Raw genomic sequence first — 15,052 nt, 5'->3', positions numbered from 1 at the left:
GCCATTTCTTTGGGGGGGCCGCACAGCCCTCCATGTGCTTGCCAGAGGTAGCCTGACTGCCATTAGGTACCGAGATGAGATCCTCAGACCCCTTGTGAGACCATATGCTGGTGCGGTTGGCCCTGGGTTCCTCCTAATGCAAGACAATGCTAGATCTCTTGTGGCTGGAGTGTGTCAGCAGTTCCTGCAGGAGGAAGGCTTTGATGCTATGGACTGGCCCGCTCCATCCACGAATGCCACGTTGTACCACAGACTGTCCAGGAGTTGGCAGATGCTTTAGTCCAGGTCTTGGAGGACATTACTCAGGAGACCATCCGCCACCTCATCTGGAGCATGCCCAGGCGTTGTATGGAGGTCATACGGGCACGTGGAGGCCACACACACTATTGAGCCTCATTTTGACTTGTTTTAAAGGAGTATTCTGGTGCTTAGACATCTTATCCCCTATTCAAAGGATAGGGGATAAGATGCCTGATACCGGAAGTCCTGCCGCTGGGGACCACCATGATCTTGCACTCCGTACCCCGTTTGTAATCAGTCCCCGGAGCGCGTTCGCTCCGGGTTTGATTACCGGCGACCACAGGGACGACGGCGTGTGATGTCACGTCTACGCCCCGTGTGACCTCACGCTCTGCCCCTCAATGCAAGCCTACGGGAGGGGGCATGACAGCTATCACGCCCCCTCCTGTAGGCTTGTATTGAGGGGCGGAGAGTGACGTCACACGGGGGAGGAGGCGTGATGTCACACACCGTCGGCCCTGTGGTCGCCGATAATCAGACCCGGAGCGAACATGCTCCGAGGACTGATTACAAACGGGGTGCCGCGTGCAAGATCACGGGGGTCCCCAGCAGCGGGACTCCCGCGATCAGGCATCTTACCCCCAAACTTTTGGATAGGGGATAAGATGTCTAAGCACTGGAGTACCACTTTAAGGACGTTACATCAAAGTTGGATCAGCCTGTAGTGTGCTTTTCCACTTTGATTTTGAGTGTGACTCCATATCCAGACCTCCATGGGTTAATAAATTTGATTTCCATTGATAATTTTTGTGTGATTTTGTTGTCAGCACATTCAGCTATGTTAATTCAGATCTAGGATGTGTTATCTTAGTGTTCCCTTTATTTTTTTGAGCAGTGTATTTACATAGACTTTGCTTCCCCTGAGTGATTTGATACAAACAGGTAGGAACAGATATGACGGAATTGTAAAACTTTGCTGACAGGTGACTTTCCTATTACAGTGATATTAAAACATATATGAGGAGATTTATCAAAACTTTTGCAGAGGAAAAGTGATACAGTTGCCCATAGCAACCAATCACATTGCTTCTTTTATTTTTCAGAGGCCTTTTCAAAAATAAAAGAAGAAATCTGATTAGTTGCTATGGGCAGCATGGGTTTTGATAAATCTCCCCCATAATACAGTATGCAAAATTAAAGAACACAGAAAAAACATGTTTAAGTGCCATTATCTCCTTGGTATGGATAGTAGGAGGACAGACAGGTAATGTGCTCACCTATGTAGAGGAAGAGTAGTGCAGTTGCCCATAGCAACCACCAGATTGTTTCAGAGGCCTCTTTAAAAATGAAAGAAGAGATCTGATTGGTTGCTATGGGCAACTGCAACACTCTTCCTCTACACAGATTTTAATAAATCTCCTCCAATGTGTGTAAATAAAAGATGTGAGCAACAGAAGAGGAGCATCATTTTCTTCCCACGCAAGGATTGTGTTTCCTTTGCATATTCTAAACATATCCTACAATACAAAGGAGGTATTAAAGCACTATGGCATTCATTGTCTTACAGTTTATTCTTTCAATATTGCTCTATAAAACCAAGTATGCCCATAAGTAAATAATAGAAAGAAACATGTATATAACAGTTTCAAAGTTTCATCATATCTCCTCTGTCTCCTGTTTCTTCTATACATGTTAAGGTCATTTAAAGGGGTACTCCGCCCCTGGCATCTTATCCCCCATCCAAAGGATAGGGGATAAGATGTTAGATCGCCACGGTCCCGCTGCTGGGGACCCCGGGGATCGCCACTGTGGCACCCCGCCATCATTACTGCGCAGAGCGAGTTCGCTCTGTGCGTAATGACGGGCGATACAGGGGCCGGAACAGCGTGACATCATGGCTCCACCCCTCATGACATCACGGCCCGTCCCCTTAATGCAAGTCTATGGCAGGGGGCGTGATGACCCCTCCCATAGACTTGTATTGACGGGGGCGGGCCATGATGTCACGAGGGGCGGAGCCGTGACGTAACGATGCTCCGGCCCCTGTATTGCCCGTCATTACGTGCAGAGCGATCTCGCTCTGCGCAGTAATGATAGCGGGGTGCTGCAGCAGCGATCCCCGGGGTCCCCAGCAGCGGGACCCCGGCGATCTGACATCTTATCCCCTATCCTTTGGATAGGGGATAAGATGTCTAGGGGCGGAGTACCCCTTTAACCTTTCCTGGTAAGTTTTATCCTGCAATCCATGTACTAGTATAGTAGCTCTTCTCTGAACTCTCTTCAAAGTAATTAGAGCCTCCAGACTTCCCCATATAGTAGTAAGGCCCTCATACTACTACCATATACAGTGACCCCCCCGACCTACGATGGCCCCGACATACGATAATTTCAACATGCGATGGCCTCTCAGAGGCCATGGCATGTTGAAGGCAGCATCAACATACAATGCTTTTGTATGTCGGGGCCATCGCGTAAACGGCTATCCGGCAGCGCAGACTGCTTCAGCTGCCACCGGATAGCCGTTTACGGTGCCCGGTGTGCTCCACTGACGATCACTGTCCTGTCCTGTCCTCGGGGCTCCGGTGCGTCTTCTTCGGGATCCCTGCATCGTCGGCGCTCTCCATCGACGTCATCACGTCGCCGCGCACGCCGTCCCGTCATCCAATAGGAGCGGCGTGCGTAGCTACGTGATGGCGGCGACGGAGAGCGTGGATGCCGGGGAAGCAGAGGTCTTGCCGGAGCGTCGGGGACAAGGCGACAGGGTTGGACGGCGACATCCCGGGCAGCGGTGACGAGCAGGGACAGGTGAGTACAACTTCCTTTACCAGTGGTCTTCAACCTTCGGACCTCCAGATGTTGCAAAACTACAACACCCAGCATGCCCGGACAGCTCACGGCTGTCCGGGCATGCTGGGTGTTGTAGTTTTGCAACATCTGGAGGTCCGCAGGTTGTAGACCACTGTCCTATACTTTACATTGCACGGATCCCTCAACATATGATGGTTTCAACAAACGATGGTCCATTTGGAACAGATTACCATCGTATGTTGAGGGACCGCTGTAGTAGTTAAGCCCCTCTGTTTCCCATTAGTAATTTGTGTACAAAAAATGTACAACTTTTTACTGGTTTCCACCAGGTGCAGTGTTTAATAAATTTCACCCAATACTTCCCAGTACTATAAACAAATAATTATTAACAAAACTATGTCATACTATTACACAAACTTCTGACCATTTATGTCGTTTATATATTTATTTATCTACATGAGGCTAAGTTTCTACTTGTTTTTTTTTTTTTTAAACGCCAAGAAAGACGCCAGTTTGTCCGCATGGCATTTTTTCGGCCAAAAAACGCTGCGGCCAGATGTTAGCTGTAAATCAATGAGAAATCGCTAAATTCTTATTCCACTTGGCGTTTTTCATTTTGGCATTTTTTTAATCCTTTTGCCGTTTTTTCACTCTTCTTTGGCGTTTTTAAGATCCTCAGTAATCGCAGCATGTTGAGCCACTGGCGATTTTTTTGTCAAAATTGTGGAGTTTTTCTCCCATAGAAGTCTAAAAGATGCCAAGAAAAACGATATGTGGGTTTTAGCCTTGGAGTTTTTTCAGGCGGTTTTCTTTCTTTTTTGGACTTTAGCGATCCAAAAAAGTGATAGAGATACCTTTTTTTAATAAAATTTCGTAGGGTACCATAAAAAAAAAAAGATACAGTAGTTAAGTAAAAAATTGTATTAGAGATGAGCGAACTTACAGTAATTTCGATTTGTCACGAACTTCTCAGCTCGGCAGTTGATGACTTTTCCTGCATAAATTAGTTCAGCTTTCAGGTGCTCCCGTGGGCTGGAAAAGGTGGATACAGTCCTAGGAGACTCTTTCCTAGGAATATATCCACCTTTTCCAGCCCACCGGAGCACTTGAAGGCTGAACTAATTTACGCAGGTAAAGTCATCAACTACCGAGCCGAGAAGTTCGTGACGAATCGAATTTACTGTAAGTTCGCTCATCTCTAAATTGTATCTAACGAAATGTATCTTTTTTATAACAAAATTTTTATTACTTTTTAAACAGAGATCAATTTATGTGGGAGTGGGCAGGGACTTAAAAATGTAGCCAGCAATAATAAAAATGTAGTGTGTGTGTGTTTTTCACTTTTTTTCTTTCTTTTTTAAATTTTTTTAGGTAGTATTACTACTCTCAGCATGGAACACACTGTTCCATGATGTGAGTAGTAGGTACCTGTACTAATTGAATTCAATTGAAATCGTCCGTTGCGATCCTCCTGTATAATTTATAGATGCGGCGGCCGCTCTTCTATGGTCCCCTGCACTGCCGTATATAAACAACTATTCATATTTCCCACAGAGAGCTGTGATTGGCTAGATGTTTCTAGCCAATCACAGCTCTCTGTGGGATATATGACTATGTGTATCTATACGGTCGTGCAGGGGACCATAGAAGAGCGGCCGCATCTATTCATTATACAGGAGGATCACAGCGGGTGTCAGTTGTGACATCCGTTGTGATCTTTCCTTAACTGCAGGTACTACTACTCCCAACATGGAGTACACTCTGCTCCATGCTGGGAGCTGTAGTACCTGCATTAATAGACAGATCGCAGCGGGTGTCAGAAGTTACACTCGCTGCGATCTGTCTATTAATGCAAGTACTACAGCTCCCAGCATGGAGCAGAGTGTGCTCCATGTTGGGAGTAGTAGTACTTGCAGTTAAGGACACATCACAGTGGGTATCACTACTGACACCCGCTGCGATCGTCCTGTCTATAGCAGCGCTCGCATCTCTGCACTATACTCCGGCCACTCACTCATTCATATTTCCCTCAGAGCTGTGATTGGCTGCAACTATCCGGCCAATCACCACTCTGGGTTGAAAATATGAACGAGTAATGTTCTATTCACATCACTGGCCGGAGTACAGAGCAGAGATGTGAGCGCTGTATAGAGCCGCTCCACATCTATGCTATATTATGGACGATCGCATCGGGTGTTAGGACTGACACCCGGGGCGATATGTCTATCGTACAGGTACTACTACTCCCATCATGGAACAGTCTGTTCCATGCTGGGAGTAGTAGTACTACCTAAAAAAAAAAAATAGAGAAAAAAGGGAAACACACACACTTTATTAAAAATAATAAAAATGTTGTTATGAAATAATTACATTTCATTTAATAAAAATGTTTCCATCACTGCTGCATACTTTTTTTTTTTTTTTTTGGTACCCAACAAATTTTGGGTACCCAAAAAAAAACTGCCAAGGTGCAATTTCCACACAAATTCAAAAACGCAATTGCACTGGCGTTTTTTCAGGCATTTTTTTTCAACCCAAAAAATGCAGGACAAAAAAAACAAGTAGAAACTTAGCCTGATTGTTGTGTTTTCTGCAGATCAATTCGATCCACATTTCCTTATAAACAATGCTGTTGCCAATGTCATCTGCTCCATTGCATTCGGGGATCGGTTTGACTACGAGGATGCAAAATTCCAACGACTTTTACGTCTCTTTAGTGCGGCTTTAAAGGCTGAATCTGGATTCTTGGCCCAGGTACTTTAAAAGCTTCATAGCAACATGATACTGATATCCACATACTGTAAAATATGACATGATCATATATATCATTAATTGTTATTACAACTTACAAGAAATAAGCATGTGACCATGGTGTTTAGAGGACAGATAATTCTACCTGGAATTGGATTAGAACCTTTATCAGGAAGTATGTAATAGAAGTCAGTATGACATGTTCAGACATAGTGAAGATATGTAGTTGTCACGGTTCGGCAGGCAGGAGGTGGATCCTCTGTGTCAGAGAGGGTTTGGCGTGGACCGTGTCGGTGGACCGGTTCTAAGTAGCTACTGGTTTTCACCAGAGCCCGCCGCAAAGCGGGATGGTCTTACAGCGGCGGTAGCAACCAGGTCGTATCCACCGGCAACGGCTCAACCTCTCTGACTGCTGAGATAGGCATGGTACAAGGGATAAGGCAAGAGCAAGGTCGGACGTAGCAGAAGCTCAGGGCAGGCAGCAAGGATCGTAGTCAGGGGTAACGGCAGGAGGTCTGGAACACAGGCTAGGAACACTCAAGGAAAGGCTTTCTCTGGCACAAGGGCAACAAGATCCGGCCAGGGAGTGCAGGGGAAGTGAGGTATAAGTAGGGAGTGCACAGGTGGAAACTAATCAAGGTGATTGGGCCAGGCACCATCATTGGTGCACTGGCCCTTTAAATTGCAGAGACCCGGCGCGCGCGCGCCCTAAGGAGCGGGGCCACGCGCACAGGGACAACACAGACGGGGAACGGGTCAGGTACGGGGACCGAGATGCGCATCGCGAGCGGGCGCGTCCCGCATCGCGAATCGCATCCCGGCTGGGAGCAATATCGCAGCGCACCCGGTCAGCAGGTCTGACCGGAGCGCTGCGAATTAAAGAACGCTGCGAGCGCTTCGGGGAGGAGCGGAGACCCGGAGCGCTCAGCGTAACAGTACCCCCCCCCCTTGGGTCTCCCCCTCTTCTTGGAGCCTGAGAACCTGAGGATAAGACTTTTGTCCAGGATGTTGTCCTCAGGTTCCCAAGATCTCTCCTCTGAGCACTCAACTACAAAGGGTCCAAGATAACGTGGTCCCAGATTAAAACTGGGGACACGGAAGCGGATATACTTGGTGGAGAGCCACACAAAAACAGGAGGAGTTCTTCTTTTTTCTTCGGCAAGCTTCTTCACCCGGGAAGAGGCTAGTATGAGGGATTTTAGAGTCTTTTTCCAGATGGTAGCGAAGCCCCGGGAAACCACATCAACAGCGGGCACACAAGAAGGCGTGGGGGTGGGGAGGGAGGGAAGAGGGTGAAGCTTGGCACGGGGCAGAGTGTTAACAGGACGGGGGCTGTGAGGAGGAGACACAGCATAGCCCAGATAGGCCTTGGGGAGACCAGGTAAAGGGGGAGACACAGAGGTTTGACTGACGGGACTGGGAGCAGACGTGAGGCATTTTCTGTGGCAAGAAGCACCCCAGCTCATGATCTCCCTGGTGGTCCAGACAAGGGTAGAGGAGTGGCGTTGGAGCCATGGCAGACCGAGGAGGACTTCAGAGGAGCGTTTGGGCAAAACAAAAAGTTCCATGCTCAAGAGCAGGGGTTCTGTGCGGTAACGCACAGTGCAGTATAGAAGTAAATCTTCTTTCTTTCTGCGGCGAGTCCTCTCTTCAGGGGTCAGGCGAGACCGATCCACTTGCATAGCCTCCTCGGCGGGAGGCACAGGGGTGGATTGCAAAGGATACTGTGAGAGAGGTGCTCCGAGCGGTGTGGCACATGGCAGGGCCTTCCCAGGCAGGAGACCACGGCAGAGTCTAGAGTCCCCATCAAATTTGTCCGGCAGGGACAAGCAGGGGTTAGGAGCGGCCGGTCGCTGCGGAGGAGTTGCAGGAGCCGGCGGAGGAGATGGTTGTTGCTGTTGCAGCTGCTGTGTCTGTGACTGAAGTTGCTGTATCTGCGGCAGCAGCTGCTGTATCTGTGACTGAAGTTGCTGTGTCACGGTGATCAAGTATGCCAGCTGGTGATTTCGTTGGGTGATCATTAGGGATTGCTGGGCAATCACCGTGGAAATGTCGGCAAGACTTGACAGCGGCACCTCAGCGGAATCCATGGCCGGATCTACTGTCACGGTTCGGCAGGCAGGAGGTGGATCCTCTGTGTCAGAGAGGGTTTGGCGTGGACCGTGTCGGTGGACCGGTTCTAAGTAGCTACTGGTTTTCACCAGAGCCCGCCGCAAAGCGGGATGGTCTTGCAGCGGCGGTAGCAACCAGGTCGTATCCACCGGCAACGGCTCAACCTCTCTGACTGCTGAGATAGGCATGGTACAAGGGATAAGGCAAGAGCAAGGTCGGACGTAGCAGAAGGTCAGGGCAGGCAGCAAGGATCGTAGTCAGGGGCAACGGCAGGAGGTCTGGAACACAGGCTAGGAACACTCAAGGAAAGGCTTTCTCTGGCACAAGGGCAACAAGATCCGGCCAGGGAGTGCAGGGGAAGTGAGGTATAAGTAGGGAGTGCACAGGTGGAAACTAATCAAGGTGATTGGGCCAGGCACCATCATTGGTGCACTGGCCCTTTAAATTGCAGAGACCCGGCGCGCGCGCGCCCTAAGGAGCGGGGCCATGCGCACAGGGACAACACAGACGGGGAACGGGTCAGGTACGGGGACCGAGATGCGCATCGCGAGCGGGCGCGTCCCGCATCGCGAATCGCATCCCGGCAGGGAGCAATATCGCAGCGCACCCGGTCAGCAGGTCTGACCGGAGCGCTGCGAATTAAAGAACGCTGCGAGCGCTTCGGGGAGGAGCGGAGACCCGGAGCGCTCAGCGTAACAGTAGTGCGGATTATGTAGTTTGAATTATCCTTAAAGTGTACCTATCAAATCCAAAAAAATAAAAAAAAAACTGTTACATGTTTCTCAGTACCTCTTCCTGATCATGTACATGTAATTTTTATGTCTCTATCACCCACATTTCACAAAAAAATAGCATATTACAGCTGCTCAATGTCTTTTATCTTGTGAAAGGTAGGGGGCGTGTCCTTCTCTTACCTGCACTGTGATGACTCCTCCCCCTACCTCACTCTGCCTACAACCTTTTCAAAACTAAAACTCCCAGCATGCCCAGACATCCTTTGACTGTCCAGGCATGCTTGGAGTTGTAGTTTTGCCACAGCTGGAGGCACATGTTTGGTAAAACTCTGTGTTGCAGTAGTGTTGCTGCAGGCTGTGTCCCTCCTGCAGCCTTGTCAATCAGCCATCTCGTGTCCATGACCCTTGGACATGCTCATGCACCTGTGGGTCTCATCAGTGCCCCAGGAGGCATGGGGACCCCTAGTGGTGGGATTTTCAAAAGCAGTTTTCTTTTATAAAATGTGCAGTGCGTCGATACTAAATTATTTTGATAGGTAAGGTATTGTGTGCTACAGTCCACACTGACTGATGTTAGGTTCACATTTCCTCTCTATTCCTACTATCATGTTATATTAACTTAAGAACCGGTTTAAAATCAAACAAGTGTTGCCCCCCTGACATGTTTTGCCATGTTGGGGCCTTCAGAGGATCTAAGGCATACTGAATCTGACTAGAAAATAACAAACAATTTTTTCACAAAACTGATTTGACAGAATGTTAGGATTTCTACAATGCAATTTTTTTTGGGATAAACATAGAAATGGCAGCTTCAATAGACGTACATTGCAACATATGTCCATTCTGCTTATGATGGATCACATTACCTCAGATGCTGACAGGTAGGCATCCTCATAATGGGTGAGTGCTAGTTTTACACTGCGACAAGTATATGTATAGGAATAGCATCTATTTTCAGACAAGGAGAGGTTAGACATAGTACAGGTATAAACATAGCTATTTTGTCTCCAAAAGCAGTTATAATGGGCTGAATAGCTTTGTCCCTAGATATATATATATATATATATATATATATATATATATATATATATATATATATATATCTAGGGACACATGCTGTATATTCATTTATTATTCAATTATTGTAATTAATATTATGCAATTTTTGGTTTTTCTTTTTAGATCATAAATGAAATTCCTGTTCTAGTGAAAATCCCATGGATTATTGATCGTGTGATGAAGCCAGAGTATGAAATTATTGAATTCTTAAAGGAAATAGTTTCAGAGCATAAGAAGACTTGGAATCCAAACTTTGTCCGTGATTTTATTGATGCCTACCTAGTGGAGATGGAAAAAGTAAAAGAGCTTTTATATTCTTATATAATAAGGACTCTCTTCTGCTTTCATAGGTATATATGTATGTTCATGCATATATATGTTCTGGCTGGGGTCTCAACATTGCTACGATGTTGTAATGTGATACTCAAGGGAAGGACAGGAGTGGTAGATGGGCTAGCTGTAGATTGTAGTGCCGTGGTATCAGGGGCGTTCCAAGGGGGGGTGCTAACGGGGCTGTAGCCCTGGATCTCAGGCCCATAGTCCCGGGTCTCTGGCTACCACTGTCTTTTTTTGTTTTTAATTGCCACCACTGCTTTAAGACAGTGGTGGTTTCTGGGAAGTTACATGATGCTACTGGTGCCTGTCAGCCCCGATGTTCTCCCTCCGCACATAGCAACAGTTTCAGAAGATTTCAGCCTTTCGGCTAGGCGCAGAGAGCGGGAGAACAACATCTCCTCGCAGCAGACAGACTTTACTCACTGCAGCATACATTTACAGTGCATATCCCTAAGGGGTTAAAAAAGAAAAAAAATGCATGATGTTCCCTCTTTATTTGCTAATCAGCCAGGTAGGAAAAAAAACCTCCCCCAATAAAAATAAAAATAAATCGTCACCTTTTTTAAATAAAAAATGTAAAAATATAATAAAAAAAACACTATATATCTGGCATTGGTATTCTCATCACACCAACCATTGCTCTTAGATTTTAAATGATCCCCTATCCACATGATAGGGGATAGCTAGGTGATCGGTGAGGTCTACCTGCTGGGATACCCTCCAATCACCAGAATGGGGAGTAATGTCCCTGATAATGCTTTGTGCATTCTCTTGGTGGCGTATCTGAGGGTGTGGTTAAGGGGTGTGTCTGAGGGTGTGGTTAGGGGATGTGGCTGGGCTATGGGCTCTAGCCCTGTGTCTATCGGAGACCTAGTAACGCCCCTGGTATCAATACATGGTGATGTCATCTGGCAGGGTGGTCTGGCTAACCTGATGGTCCACTGTAAACCCAACAATTCTTTTGTGAAATGGGTTGTGCCCGTAGTGTCAGGTACAGGAATGATAAATGCAGAGACTTATGTAACTTGCAAACAATGTGGAAAAACTGAACGTTCTGTTCAACTCCAAGCAAAATGTTGGCACAGAGTTGTAGGTAACCGGTTTGAAGCAGATGAATGAAGAGTTTCAGAGTTGCTGTAATAGCAAATATACTGACTGAAAAGTCTCTAATGTGCTCTTTACATGTGAACATGCATTTGCAGACAGGATACTGTCCAATTCTGTTTACAGCGAATAGCCTACACAATTTGGCCTTCTGTGGTGCTTTACTCATGGTTTTGCATTACAATACCCTATTAGGTGCAGGGTGTATGCTGAAGAAATGACGGTGATGTGTTGAGCCACACAGCACTAACTGTGACTGATCTATTTCACAGGAGAAGAGCTAGGATAAATGTGTACTACTCTGACTCAGGCTAGATTGTTTTTTGATTCCAGCCCTTTGAGGAGATTGGATTGGACTAGAGACTCCTCCATCAGCCTTTCCAGAAGATTCTACATAGAAGCTTAGCTAGGCAGTGTTTCATGTGACCAATGATTGACTCATAGTCGGGGTTAGGGCAATAAACAACAGCTTTCAAGCAGAAAGCATACAGTATAAATCCATAAGGTATGAGACCTTGAAGAGTATTTCTTCCGTAGTTTTTTTTTTAAATTTCTTTCAAGTATCTTTTTTTTCCAGCTTGACTTTCCAGAGATGTAAACATTACAATGCCATTGCCTAAGGTTAGATCTCCTTGACCCCTGCTGGATCCAGACCTATGTGTCTGGATCTAGCAGGTCAAAAAGATGTGACCTAAGGCTTACTTCAGCCTTATTCCAGCCAAAACCCTTTGTAGTGTCCACTCCTAGATTTGGCTTTATAAAACACTGCAGTAAACACTATTAAAGGGGTAGTATAGCAGAATAAACATCTTTTGAGATTGGTAGACCACTTTAGCACTGCCTGAGGCTGGTCACCACTATAGGCTGTGATTGACAGAATGGACATTTACTGTGTGCTAAGATGGGACCAGGAATTCGAAATAAGGCGGAAGTCAGAGTGGCAGCTGTTGGGGATGTGTTTAATGTCATATTTTTTAACCAGTCTACTTCTTTAAAAAATTCCATCCCATTAGGGTATTTTTACATGGCATATGTGGCAAACATTGTAAAGGTAGCCTCAGATTTTTGCCACCAACTTTGAAAATTTGGACTGAAATCTTAAAGGGGTACTCCGGTGAAAACCTTTTTTCTTTTAAATCAACTGGTGGCAGAAAATTAAACATATTTGTAAATTACTTCTATTAAAAAATCTTAAACCTTCCTGTACTTATTAGCTGTACTTTTCTTTTTGGAATGCTCTCTGATGACATCACAACCACAGTTCTCTCTGCTGACATTATTATAATAATAATAACACTTTATTTATTGTTGTCCTTAGTGGGATTTGAACCCAAGTCCCCAGCACTGCAAGGCAGCAGTGCTAACCACTGAGCCACCATGCTGCCCTTAGCATACATCTGCTATGCATGGTTGCTAAAATGGACAGAGATGTCAGCAGAGAGCACTGTGTTCGTGATGTCATCAGTGTTCCAAAAAGAAAGGAATTTCCTCTGTAGCATTCAGCAGCTAATAAGTACTGGAAGGATAAAAAAAATTTAATAGAAATAAATTACAAATATGTTTAACTTTCTGCCACCAGTTGATTTAAAAGAAAAAAGGTTTTCACCGGAGTACCCCTTTAAATGTGGTTATGAATACTGTTTAGCCCCTTTTTAATACGTTCTGCATCTACTACATGCACTTCTGAGGAATATGTTTAGCATATTTGAGATGTGGGCTCAAAAAATATATACATGCTGGAATTCACAGTGTGAACTGTGGCATGTATTTTCAATGCCGATAATAACCGTGCAATGCAAAAAAAAAAAAAACTGCTAAAACATTACATGTGAACCCTGCCTTAAATGGCCACTGTCATTATAATAACTTTTTACATGTCCTAGCGACGATATTGTTGATCGATGGGGTTCTGAATGTACAGACCTTTGCTAATCAGGAGAACGAGGTGGGAAAGGTGGGAAAACGAGGTTTGCACTCATCGCTTTCCCTCCCAGCTCCATGTCACGTGATTGAGACAAACTCACCATGTAAGACTATGAGAGTTTCTCGATTATGTGACAAAGGCGGGGGGTGGGGGGCTGCTGGGTATTGGGGGTTGGTGGGCATCAGAGGAGTGCTGCCGATCAAAACTTTTCACATGGCGCTAGGACATGCCAAAAGTTTTTCATAGTAACAGGTACTCTTTCAGTAAATGTTGTCAAGCTCAGTGTCCCCATCTCTAGCTTATACTTTCCTAATGGAGTTTATCCGGATTTAGGAAAAGTAATACATCATAACATATTACGGTCTTTGGTCACCTCAAGCAAGCATGGTTTTAACCATATGCAGTGACTGTGGCAGTATATACTTCCCTGTCTTGAAATCTATATGTCCAAGATGACGGGGAAGCAAAAGTGAAGTGCCAGGAGCAAAGAAAGCTATTACTTTCCCTCTTCCAGGATAACCCCTGTATGTTTAACTCCTGCATTCAGTCCATGTAACACATTTCTAATGCTCATTTCTTTTAGGTGAAGGACGATAGTTCCAGTAGCATGAATGAAGGAAACCTGCTCATGACAACATTCGATTTGTTTGGTGCCGGGACAGAAACTACAAGTACCACCCTGAGGTGGGCTCTGTTGTATATGATCCTCTACCCAGATGTCCAATGTGAGTAACAACACATTACATTTTACATCTAAAGACTTTAAATCTTACTACTTTACCACTTTGTAAATGTCAGGTCAAAGTACTTTTGAATAAGCCTATCACTGAAAAAGCTGGCTAAAACTTCATCTCTAATAATTTACCAATAAAAGCCCATTAAAAAAATCAGAAAATGTCCAAGATAATGTAATCATATGTATAACCAGAGACATTCCAGAGAACCGGCAATAAAAAAAACAAAAAAAAACAAATAAATAAACAAACAGAAACACAGATGCGAGGACTCACTCATATGCAGGTCAGGAATCGTGAGTTCCTTCATATGCGTCCCAGCTGTCTCCTTGTCTCCATACTTTAAGTTTAGCGACTCGGATCCATATAGCAGCCAATGTACTCATTTGTCAGCTATAAGCAGAAACATACCTATTGCCCCTTCCACCCCCATGCGTTTGTCGACACACCCAACCCCCTTTACCATAACGTTAAATTAAGTGACTCGCAATTTACATCTTTCCTGATCGGCGTCACCCTCCTTCGTTTTGTTAGATTCCACATTTTTCCAATGCCCTCCTCATCTTTACACAATCTACCCATCTATAGGCCCCCTCTAATCTAATAATTCCCCCTTGGTGTCCTGCACAGTAACATTGGTTAGGTTAGTAGGTCCCCATTGAGTATATATATACCCCTAGTAGCTATGGTGGTAGATGGCCAGGTAGGAGCTATGGTGGAAGGTAGCTATGATGGTAGGTATATACCAAGGAGAGCAGCACAAGCTCCGAGCTTGAGAATGGCGGCGTGAGGCCACGGAAACTTTGCTCTGTTTTTTTGCACTGGAATAATGGAATAAACCTTCAAGTGTTTTTCACAATTTGTGTGCTGCTGTTTACTGGATTTCTATGATGGTAGGTAGCTATGGTGGTAGGTAGCCAGGTAGGTAGCTATTGTGGTAGGTAGCCAAGTAGATAATTATGGTGGTTGGTAGCCAGCCACACATCCCTCCGCACAATGTCTCATTTTTATATTGTATTGTATCAAAGCTACACATTGTTCCTGTCCCAATGCATTTCCTTATGAATCTCACACGGTTCATCAGGGGACTTTCTTATACTGAGCAAGAAGACATAAAATGTACAATATAATAAGCACAACACACCATGTTGATATAGGTGCTTGTATAGTCACATATAAACAGAGAATTAGCCATAAGACCTTAGTCTGAAACATTACAGACAAACTAGTGAGGTAATTACTTATCTGGG

The 15,052-nt window shown here is 45.3% G+C and overlaps 1 protein-coding gene across 1 annotated transcript in view; it reads left to right on the top strand.

The window, feature by feature from the left end:
* Positions 1 to 15,052, top strand: part of LOC130275623 (cytochrome P450 2D15-like) — a 75,985-nt gene that overhangs the window by 38,286 nt on the left and 22,647 nt on the right. The window contains exons 4-6 of the mRNA XM_056523815.1: positions 5,645 to 5,802; positions 9,828 to 10,001; positions 13,652 to 13,793. Of these exons, the coding sequence (XP_056379790.1) occupies positions 5,645 to 5,802; positions 9,828 to 10,001; positions 13,652 to 13,793 (474 nt within the window). The remainder of the gene's footprint in view (positions 1 to 5,644; positions 5,803 to 9,827; positions 10,002 to 13,651; positions 13,794 to 15,052) is intronic.

The sequence above is a fragment of the Hyla sarda genome, chromosome 6 (assembly GCF_029499605.1).
Source record: "Hyla sarda isolate aHylSar1 chromosome 6, aHylSar1.hap1, whole genome shotgun sequence".
Taxonomy (NCBI): domain Eukaryota; kingdom Metazoa; phylum Chordata; class Amphibia; order Anura; family Hylidae; genus Hyla; species Hyla sarda.
Note: the sequence above shows the minus strand (reverse complement) of the source record. Positions and strands in the feature narration are given on the sequence as shown.